Source organism: Varanus komodoensis, unplaced genomic scaffold (genome assembly GCF_004798865.1).
Source record: "Varanus komodoensis strain SLA01 unplaced genomic scaffold, ASM479886v1 scaffold113, whole genome shotgun sequence".
Taxonomy (NCBI): domain Eukaryota; kingdom Metazoa; phylum Chordata; class Lepidosauria; order Squamata; family Varanidae; genus Varanus; species Varanus komodoensis.
Genome location: NW_025335325.1, coordinates 847,635 through 858,428, shown reverse-complemented (window position 1 = coordinate 858,428; position 10,794 = coordinate 847,635). Strand labels below are relative to the sequence as shown.

The 10,794-nt window shown below is 50.6% G+C and overlaps 1 protein-coding gene across 2 annotated transcripts in view; it reads right to left on the bottom strand.

The window, feature by feature from the left end:
- Positions 1-915: 915 nt before the first annotated feature.
- Positions 916-10,794, bottom strand: part of JAK3 (Janus kinase 3) — a 48,891-nt gene continuing 39,012 nt past the window's right edge. Inside the window, exons 22-25 of one of the 2 annotated variants that reach the window (XM_044421027.1) lie at positions 7,271-7,388; positions 4,841-4,951; positions 3,010-3,167; positions 916-1,424 (exon numbers count right to left, since the gene is read on the bottom strand). In XM_044421027.1, the coding sequence (XP_044276962.1) occupies positions 3,051-3,167; positions 4,841-4,951; positions 7,271-7,388 (346 nt within the window). In that variant the 3' untranslated portion in view covers positions 916-1,424; positions 3,010-3,050. Of the gene's footprint in view, positions 3,168-4,840; positions 4,952-7,270; positions 7,389-10,794 lie in introns of both variants that reach the window. The other variant, XM_044421026.1, reaches the window with a different exon arrangement.

Below are 10,794 nucleotides of genomic sequence, written 5' to 3'. Positions count from 1 at the left end.
AGGCCATCAAGTCCAACCCCCTGCTGCTGCAGGACACCAGTTCACACCATCCCACTCAGAGTGTTGCCCAGTTTCTTTTGAATGTCCCCAGTGTGGGGGAGCCCACCACCTCTCTGGGCAGCTGGTTCCACTGTCGTATTGCTCTGACAGTCAGGAAGCTTCTCCTGATGTCCAGCCTGAATCTGGGTTGTCGCAACTTGAGCAGATTATTCTGTGTCCTATACTCTAGAATCAGCAAGAAGAGATCTTGATCTTCCTCTTTGGGACAGCCTTTAAGATACTTCTAGAGCATGGGTCCTCAAACTATGGCCCGCGGGCTGGATCCAGCCTGCTATGCCCATTTATCTGACCCGCCATAGAGGTTTTGGACTTGCCGTGTGTGTATGTGCGCCTGCGTGATGAGGCGCCAGCATGCACACGAGATCATTTTGGACTCGCTCGGAGAAAACGATCTCTGAGCATGCTTGCTCCTGCCTCGCTGTGCATGGACGCGCGTCCCCCGCCCACCCTGCCTTGACGGCCCACACCCATTACTGGCACCTTTCAACTGGCCCCCTGTTCAAAAAGTTTAAAGATCCCTGTTCTAGAGGGATTTCATGTCCCCCCTCAGGCTTCTCCTCTCAAGGCTGAACATGCCCAGTTTTCCTGGTCTCCTCACAGGGCAGGGCTTCCAAACTCTGGATCTTTTTTGTCACCCTCCGCTGGACCCTTTCTAATTTACCTGCATCTTTTTAAAATCTTGGTGCCCAGAACTGGAGACAGGATTCCAGTTGATCAGAATATTTGTTGATCAGAATTTACACATTTTGCATCATTCAGGACTGATATGAACTCAGGCACAATTTGGGAAAAAACACTGTTGATTTTTGTGCTTGTAATGTGATTTCATGGACCAAGGAAAGCAACATTGAAAAGTGAGCATACAAATTTGCTTTAATCAATGGAAAAGCACAAAGGTGCATAGAAATGATGTGTGCATTTGGAAACATAAGCAGAGAAATATGCACACGTCTTCATGCGAGAGAGAAAGAAGCCAAGCTCCCCATCTGATATGGGCTTGAGTCAGAACGGGCTCTGAGAGGAAGTTGGAGGTCTTTGGACCCATTCCTAGTGACATGCCAGTGCTGCTCAAGAGGCATCAGGATTCCCATCAAACCTGTACCTGGAGTGGGAGTTAGCTGCACAACTGCTTCAGTACACGTGGAAGAGAAACGCCAGATTTGCAGATGCCGCACTGCAATGTAGTTCTTTACGGCGAGCATTCTGGTGGCAGCAGGAGTGCCTTCTTGCAACACAGGGCTCGGCTCCGCAACTGCACAGTAACTCCGGGTTGGCAGATTGCAGCATTGACCACGTCTTACAGCTTCTCTGGGGACAAGTTCTAGCAGTCCAGAGTGTGCAACCCACACTCTGCCTGCAGGCTCCTGTGCAAGCACAAATAATGCACTCATATACACAAGTCCTCCCCCCGCCCCGCCCCCCGGAAGGTGCAGTCTAAATGCACTCCTTCGAACCATAATTGAGGTGTGGAAGGCTGGAGGAGCAGGCAAATCTCTCTCCTCTGATCAGCTCCTGACCAGAGAGCAGCCTTCCCACCAGAGGCCTGGGAGATAGGGGGCCATTTCCTCGTTCTTCCCTAAATCAGCTCTTTTGTCACAAGAACCTTGAGGGTCACAGTCTTGCTTTGTTGGCAAGGGAAGGAGCATTGCTCAATAGTGGAGATGTGCTTTTCTTCCAAAGGCCCCAGGTACAGTTGCTGACCCTGAAAGCTGCCCGTCAGCACAAGCTGTGCCGTGCTCTGAAGGGCCCTGGTCTGCCCCATTCACCTCTTTGTTTCCCTGGTTCTTGGGTTCCCCTGCCCAGCAAATTCTCTGCACTCTTTCCTTCTGTCCTTCCTTCCTTCCTCTCTATTCATGTCAGAAGCATCACAGTTAAAATAAGGCATATTATAAAACATATTAGGGCATAGTATAAAACAAGAAATTTAAAATAGAAAGCATGTACAAGTTAAAACAGCTCTAGCCCAGTGTATTCTCTGCACTATCAAGGGCTTCAGTCTTGGATTCAGGAGCAGAATCTGGCCTGCCAAGTATATTGGATAATGTATTTCTCTGTTTACCAGGAGGATAGACTGATCCATATTCCAACAAGGGGATTCCAGAGTGATGAACAATAGGGGAGATGCTACAGATAAGAAAAATGGGAACAGGGACAGTAAAGACAGTGGCTGGTTCATTCCAGAAGGGTTTTTCAAAGAAAGAAGGCTTCAGGAGCAATCAAAACCAAGGCAATGTTGGTGTCCACCTGAACAATGCATGGAAGGGCATTCCAGAGAAATGTAATGTAAGCATCCTCTTGCCTCAGTGAGGACTAGCTGCACTGCAAAGCCTGGTGCTCTCCAAACACATGCAGTAGCTCATGTCAAGCAAGGGGGAGATTTTCAAGCACGAGTTAACACCGCACTTGTCACACGCTGTAACCTGCACCCACCTTGTCCTGCACTCAGTAATGGAGCTGAGGAGGAAACCCAACTATGTTGCTTTTGTTTATTTCTGTCTGATGTGGACTGACCTGCCTCAGAGTGCAAATTAGCTCTGCAGCTTATTTAATTCGCATTTGGGGGAGGTGCCCTGTCTGCTTTTGCCTCTGATGGCATTCAGATAAATCCTAGGTGCTATTTGTGTGTTGATGCATGCAGGCACCAAGAGCAGGCTGGTTTCTGGAGGTCTCTGTCCTACAGGCCTGGGCTGCAAAAGTTCACACAGACCAGCACGCCGGGGCACCTCTGCCTGTAGGGACCGTCTCTCCTGCACACGCAGTGATGTTCCTAGGACTGTGGATCGGGGGACCCCTTCAATGCTGCAGAAAGAGGTTCCACGAGGAGGCCAATGTAGCCCAGGAAAGCAGGTCCGCAGCAGTGGTGAGGTGGGTCTGGCCGTGCCCGGATGTCGGAGCAGGGCTTCCCCCAGTGCCCCATGGTGACAGCAACAGCAAATGGGAATATCATACCCTCGGGGTGGCATGCGCAAGAACCCCTGTGGCATCCCCTCCTAGACCCAGGCTTGGCAGTGGCTGCTCCTCAGGGCTTCAATCTGTGGCGCGAGCTTGCAGAATCGGGGCCGCTGACTCGGTGCAAAGGTCCAGCATGACTGCATCAGGGCAAAAACCTGGGGAGGGGAAAGAAGTAGGAAAGGGGGGATGTTACGGTGCCACCTCATGAAGCAGGAGATGCCTGTGCTCCCACCCAAGGGCAGCCCAGGAGACCATAGAAACATAGGAACAGAGGGGGTCAGGAGGGGTCTCCCAGGCCATCTAGTCTGACCCCAGCTCCAGCCGGCTCTGCTCAAGTAATCCCCACCATGTGCCTATCCTTGAACATCTCAATGATGGGGCCTCAACCACCTTCTGTGGAAGCCCATCCCATACCCTTGGGGTCCTAACCGTCAAGTACTTCCTGGCATCCAAGTTGAACCTTGGTTCCCTGAGCTTTGCTCCACTGAAATGCATTCTGCCCTCCTCTGCCTTCCTCTGCAGGGGAGAACAGGTCTCTCCCCACCTCTGTGTGACACCCCCTCACATGCCTGTATGTCACCAACAGATCCCCTCTGAGTCTCCTCTTCTCCAGGCTGAAGAGACCCAGTTCCCTCAGTCTCGCCTCGTACCCCATCCCTTCAAACCGGCCACCAACCTTGTGGCCCTATGCTGCACTGACTCCAACCTGGCCATATCCTTTCTGTAATCAGGGGCCCAGAACTGAGCACAATACTCCAGTTGCGGGCGCACCAGAGTCGTGTAGAGTGGTAGTAATACCCCTCTTGATCTAGAAGCCACACTTCTGGCCATGCCCCCAAGGGTGCCGTTCGCCCTCTTGACCACTGCATCACACGGCTGACTCAAGTTCAGCCTGAGATCCATTTTGCAAGTGCTGCTCTCCAGCCACTTGTCCCCCTCCTGTGTCCCAAGTGCAAGACCTGATACTTATGCACATGGAACGCCATCCTGTTGCCTCCTGCCCACTTCCACAGCCTGTCTGGATCCTTTGGATCTGGAGTGCTTGGCCCTCCATTGTGGCTGCCAGCGCCACTTTAGTATCATCCACAAATTTATTCTGTGGACTGGTTATCCCCTCTTCCAAGTCATTGATAAAAAGGGGGTGCACCTTTGCTCCCCCAGTGTGCTCTCCAGAAATCCAGTTACTGCCATTGCTCCCATCCATGGTCTCAAGGCCGCATCCTGCACAGGAAGGGCCGTGTCCGATATTTTGGGAGCGAGGACAGAGCGCTTCAGGCCTCCTAGCTATGCTGACTGAGCCATGCTGGAAGCTGTTTTTCTGTCTGAACATAAATAGATCAGCCTTTAAACCATCAAGTGATGCAACTGGACAGATACGACGACTTGAAGGTGGGACGGGGCAGCTGCTCTGGTTTAAAAGACCATGTTGCAATAAAAAGAGGTCCTTTATATTCTTAAAGAACAAAACCATGCCTCATAGAAATAACAAGCAAGTGGCTGGGATGTAATAGCCCAGGAAGATGGGAGATGGAAGAGCCATTCCATTGGCCCTGCTGAACCCTTCCCTTCCCCTCCCGTCTAGTTCACTTTGGAAGGGAGAGGACTTTTCCTAGCTTTCTTGATTATATATAAATTGATTCAGGAAACTCTCTGGCTGAAGAGTGGGGCAAAATGTTTTACCCGAAAGAGGATGTTTATGCCGTTTATGTTTTAAGTCTGGAGATTAAATGCGTTGCCTGGGGGAGAGGAAGAAGTCAGGCTTGGAGTCCCTGCAGCCCGATCCGTGCCTCCTTCTCGGCCCTTCCCAGTTGCAGGGAAGGCGGCTCACCTCCGCGGGGCATCCTGCAGGGGCCGGGAGTCGCCTGTTCTGCTTCAGCAGCTCCAGGAGGTGGCAGGCGATCGTGGCGGGCCTGCTGTGCCCCATCATGCAGAGGAATTCCTAAGGTGAAAAGCAGACGTGGGGAGAGGTGGCAGGAAACGGGTTACTGCAATAGGCTGGCCCAGCAAGGTACGTGCAGCCCGAGATGAGATCTTGGAGGAGGGGCGAAATAACGAGGGAAATCTGAGAAAAAAATGGAGTTTGCTGGTTTTTCCTAGTTTTCCCCATTTTTCTGAAAAATGCTCTTTTCTTCATTTCCCCTAAACCCCGTTCCCCTCCTTTTAAGATCCCAATTTGGTCTGATGGGTAAAATGCCATTCTTCGCCTCAACTGTTCCGTTTTTTCTCTAGATCTTTGTGTGCACACATGCGCTCTGTCATCAGAAACAAACAACAGTTGCTTCTTTCAGTAAGCGCCTTGCAAAGGAAGAATGAAGGACAAGCTTGAATGCAGGTGCAGCAGTCACCAGTCCTGTCCATGCCAGAAAGCGAATCTCTCCTTTTATATTTTTCCATTTGCACTGCACTCACTGGGCTTTTCTGGGATCACCTCCCAAGTGAAGCTCATCATTTGTTGCAGTCTTTTCAGACTTCTTTGCTTCTGCCCTTTCCATGGAGTTGAGGGCCACAAAGGCATTCTTCTTTTTATTCCACTTGCCATAAGCAAACGTTTAGCTGGGAAAGCCAACTGCAAGCTGCACTTTGGTTGCTTTCTTTCAGTTTTAAAGCACAGAGGTATGTAAATAGTCAAATGCACGTGCACGTGGTGGGCATGTCATGAGCAGAGCCAGCTGGAGCCGAGGGTCAGACCAGATGGTCCAGGAGGCCCCTTCTGACTCGCTCTGCTTCTCTGTTTTTAAATGGACTTTCAAATGGACTTTCCCGTGCAACTTAGAATCTCAGGAAGGAAGCCAAGACCTTATTTGAGGGGTGTTTATGCCTCTGCAATTCTTCCGAGTCCCATGGATATTTTTGCACTGGCAGGACCCACAGCTACTGCAACAGCAGTCTAGCACTTCCGGGGACAACCAAAATGCACAGAAATGCTTGTTTCTGGGAGAAGGCTCTTGGTGGAGCTTGCTTAATGGTACTTCTGGCTCCCTCCAGAACTGTGCATTTCCACTCATTCTGGGACTGCCCCAAAGCCCTTGCAAATGCAGTGCCACTCACTTGCACACTGGAATCGAGGTGTTTGCTACTTGCAGCAGGTGATCAGCTGAGGCATAGGCACCCTGCTAGGTCCTGTCCCAAGTGAATCATTTTTAAAACCCCTCCAAATGCTGTTTTTCCCAAGTCTGTGGCAGCATAAAATGTGCATTAAAACAGCACCACAAAAATGCAACCTCTTACTACCAGAAGCAGAACTCGGGGTTGGAAAAACACTTCTAAAATGGAACTAAAGCTCAAACAGAAGCTATGCATTTTGCTACCCGCTTCCCCAGGCAGGCCAACAGGGAGAGGGAACCAGTGTCTTGGAAGAAGTCCACTGCTGAGCCACTGGTAAAACGGTCTCTTTCCACAACTGCCTTGTGTGACTTTGTGCAAAGTCAGAGATTTGGCTCAAGGTCTGCAGCAAGGAGCTTGGCAGGTAAGGGGGGCATCGAAGGATGGGGTTCTCCAGGATCTGAGGCAAGCCAGACCATGAAACCATCAGAACAGGGGCGGGCAACTTGTGGGCCCTGCTGGACCTACAACTCCCATCAGCCTGAGCTTGCATAGCCCATGCTGGGACCAGAAGCTGCTTAAGCTGGACGTGCACATGGTGGGCATGTCGTGAGCGGAGCCGGCTGGAGCCGGAGGTCAGACTAGATGGCCCAGGAGGCCCCTTCTGACTCGCGCTGTTCCTGTGTCTCTATAAGCACCAGCCACACACTGGGCCTGGAGTCACCCATGTGCCAAGCCGCTCAGATCAACTTTTGTGTCGTGGGATGGCAGGCGACATCATTTGGGATTCTGATCACGTGCAGGGATGCATTTTGCTTGCAGCAATAGCGGCAGGTGACATGATGGAGCAACTTGCTTTGCTTATGGGTTGTGGGAGTCCAGAGACATGTCCCCCCGACGAGGGCCGCCTGGTGCCGGGTGAAGACCTTCCGCTCTGCCCAGGCACAAGGCACGCTTCTTAATGTGGTTGTTTTTATCAGGTCTTGTATCGCACTGTCTTTTAGGCTGCCTTAGATTGTTTTACATTCCTGAACGTTTAAATACTGTACCTGCCTTGGGTCTCTTTCTGGGAAAGTCATGTAAGAAATCTAATAAACAACGTAGCAATAATAGCAAGGATTCTCTGTCTCTCTCTCAGTCTCTCTGCCTGCACATGGACATCCCGGGCAGCAGCGACCCAAACGCCTAACAAGGTCTAGGCATGGGGGGTCCTCACCTCCGAGGGACTATGGCTCTTGCTCCCGTAGGTGAAGAGTTCGTACAAGACCACGCCAAAACTCCAGACATCCGACTCCTGGGAGAAGACATTGTCAGCCAAAGATTCTGGTGCATACCTGCCACAGGGATGGGGAAGCCGTTGTGAAGATAAAGCCCAGACAAGAGGTACAAGGAGGTCCAGGCATCCTATTCTCCCAGCTGCGCCCCTTGCATGGACTCACCCTGTCCAGGCTGCCTCAGGATGTCTGTCTTGACAGATACCTCCTGGCTGGTTGCAGTAAAAAAAAGCCTTCTGATGAAACAATCCAATGCTGATTCATCAGCTGCGTCCCTACCTGGAGTACAACAGCCTCGCAACAGTGACTCATGCACTGGTGACTTCCCGTCTTGACTTCTGTAACGCGCTCTACGTGGGGCTGCCCTTGAAGACGGTCCGGATACTTCAATTGGTTCAAAATAGAGCTGCCAGGCTGCTGACGGGGACGGGGCGTTATGCTCACATGACTCCAGTCCTCCGTCAGCTTCACTGGCTTCCCATTGAAGTCCGGGCCCAATTCAAGGTGTTGGTGATGACCTATAAAGCCCTAAACGGCTTGGGTCCTGGCTACCTGAAGGAGCGCTTACGTCCATATATGCCCAGCCGCCCCTTGAGATCAGCAGGAGAGGCCCTCCTCCGGGAGCCCTCAGTGAAGGAAATTAGGAGGGTGGCTACTCGGAGGAGGGCTTTCTCAGCGGTGGCGCCTAAGTTATGGAATGCGCTCCCCAGAAAGGTCCGCCTGGCGCCGTCGTTATTTGTTTTTCGGCGGCAGGTGAAGACCTTTTTATTTAAGCGGCATTTTAAATGTTAATATTATTGAATTTTATTCGGCCAGGGTGGCTTATTTTATTTTACTGTATATATTTTAACTGTTATTGTTTTAATGTATTTTGTATTTGATGTTGTAAGCCGCCCCAAGGCCTTGGCAAGGGGCGGCATAGAAAGGTTTTAATTAATAAATAAATGAATGAATGAATGCCTGTTTGGACAGAAAAAGGCCTACAACTCCCAGCCAGCTATTTCGTATGTTAAAGTAGTCAGGCAGGATTTCGACAATAGTGGCGTGTTGTGACGAGGGCGATCTGCTTGCCCCGTCCCCTTTCTGAGCGCTGCTTAGGCCAGTGGTGCTGGACCAGGGAGGCCTTTGGTCTGCGTGCGGGAAGACAGGTTCACTGCTGGGGGCAAAGGGAGATAAGAGAAGCTACCGTGGGTCCTGCCAGAGCAGCGTCTTCCCTGGAGCACCCAGGCGCAGGCAGGGGCTGCCACACGTGCTTCTAAGGATGCTCCAGGGACAGGCTGGACGGCGCTTTCAGTGGCAGGACACATGCAGGGTTTTTCCTCCTCCACGGTTTCCCTGGTGGTGGCGGCAGATGCTGGCGGGCTGAGGTTGCTAGGGGAGGTTTGCGGGTTACACCTATCCCCGTGGGCCACATTTTTTCATCTCTGCCTTGAATTGTTTCTGTCTCATCTCGATGGCAGCTCATTATTACTGCTATTAATTTCATTTCTATGCCCTGAAATACTCAAAGCTGTCTGGGTAGTTTACCACGGTTATATCAGTATTGTTTTTGTTATTGTTAGTCGTGATGTCATGTCGGACCCATTGCGACCCCACGGACAACATTCCTCCCGGCCTCCCTGTCCTCCACCATCCCCCAGAGTCCACGGAAGCTCACACCAACTGCTTCAGTGACCCCATCCAGCCACCTCATCCTCTGCCGTCCCCTCCTTCTTTTGCCATCTATTGTTCCCAGTATCAGGGCCCTCCAATTCGGGAAAAAATTTGCTACCCAGTTCTGGAAAAATTTAGCTACTTGCATGTCCGAGGCTTTCTCCTTGCAGACCAGTGTTGCCAAAAGAAGCACGGCTCGTCCGATCTGCCATGTCCTGGGCCTGGGGCAGAGCATGTCTCATGGTCCCATGGTCCATGCTCCCCATGGTCTCCCTCTGGTGCGTCTCCCCCAGCTGTTCCAAAACCAGATACCAAATCTTTTGTCCTGAGAATTCCTGCTCTAACTTCAGTACAGCGATCAAGGCTCTAGCCCTCTTGCTCAGGAGCATCCACAGTCCCCACCTCTTGTTTTATCCCAAACGTTAGCTGGTCCCCATAGTTTTCTGAAAGAGCAATTCCAGGAGACATTGCAAAGCATTCCAGGGGAGCAATTCCAGGGAACATTGCTTAAAAGGCCTTCATCCTGACCAGCTCTTCTCCCAGCGGCCTTGCAGGTGTTTTAGACTAAAATACCCATTACCCTGGCTGGGGATGATGCGGGCTCGCGAAGTCATGTCCGACCCATCACAACCCCATGGACAACATTCCTCTAGGCCTTCCTGTCTTCCACTATCCCAGGAAAATAAAATCTGTCACTACCTCCATTTCTTCCCCATCTATTTGCCAGGTAGTGTGAAGACCGGATGTCAAGATCTTAGTTTTCCTAATGTTGAGTTGCAAGCCAACTTTTGTGTTCTCCTCCTTCACCTGCATTAAGAGGCTCTTTAGTTCCTCTTCACTTTCTGCCGTGAGAGTGGTATCACCTGCATATCTGAGGTTGTTGATATTTCTCCCAGCAATCTTAATTCCAACTGGTGATTCATCCAGCCCTGCCTTTCTCATGATGTGCTCTGCATATTAGTTAAATAGGCAGGGCCACAGAATACAGCCTTGCTTGAACTCCTTTCCCACTTTTGAACCAATCAGTGGTTCTGTGTCCAGTTCTCACTGTTGCTTCTTGACCCGCATATAGGTTTCTCAAGAGACAAATAAGATGGTCTGGTACTCCCATCTCTTTAAGGACTTGCCACAATTTGTTGTGATCCACACAGTCAAAGGCTTTAGCATAGTCAATGAAGTAGATGTTTTTCTGGAACTCCCTAGCTTTTGCCATGATCCAGCGTATGTTGTCAATTTGATCTCTAGTTCCTCTCCCTCTCCGAAACCCTGCCTGTACTTCTGGTAGTTCTCGGTCCACATACTGCTGGAGCCTAGCTTGTAGGATTTGGAGCATCACTTTGCTAGCATGTGAAATGAGTGCAATGGTGCGGTACTTTGAACATTCTTTGGCATTGCCCTTCTTTGGGAGTGGAATGCAAACTGACCTTTTCCAATCCTGTGGCCACTGTTGAGTTTTCCAAAATTGCTGGCATATTGAGTGTAGTACTTTTACTGCATCGTCTTTTAGGATTTTGAATAGCTCAGCTGGAACACTGTCGCCTCCACTAGCTTTGTTGTTGCTCAGACTTCCTAAGGCCCATTTGACTTCGCATTCCAGGATGTCCGGCTCGAGGTCAGTGACCACCCCATCGTGGTTATCAGGGACATTAAGCTCTTTCTTGTATAGTTCTTCTGTGTAATCTTGCCACCTTAATCTCTTCTGCCTCTGTTAGGTCCCTGCCAATTTGGTCCTTTATCATGCCCATCTTTGCATGAAATGTTCCCTTCATATCTCTTCAAGAAAATTGGAGATATGAAGGGAACATTTCATGCA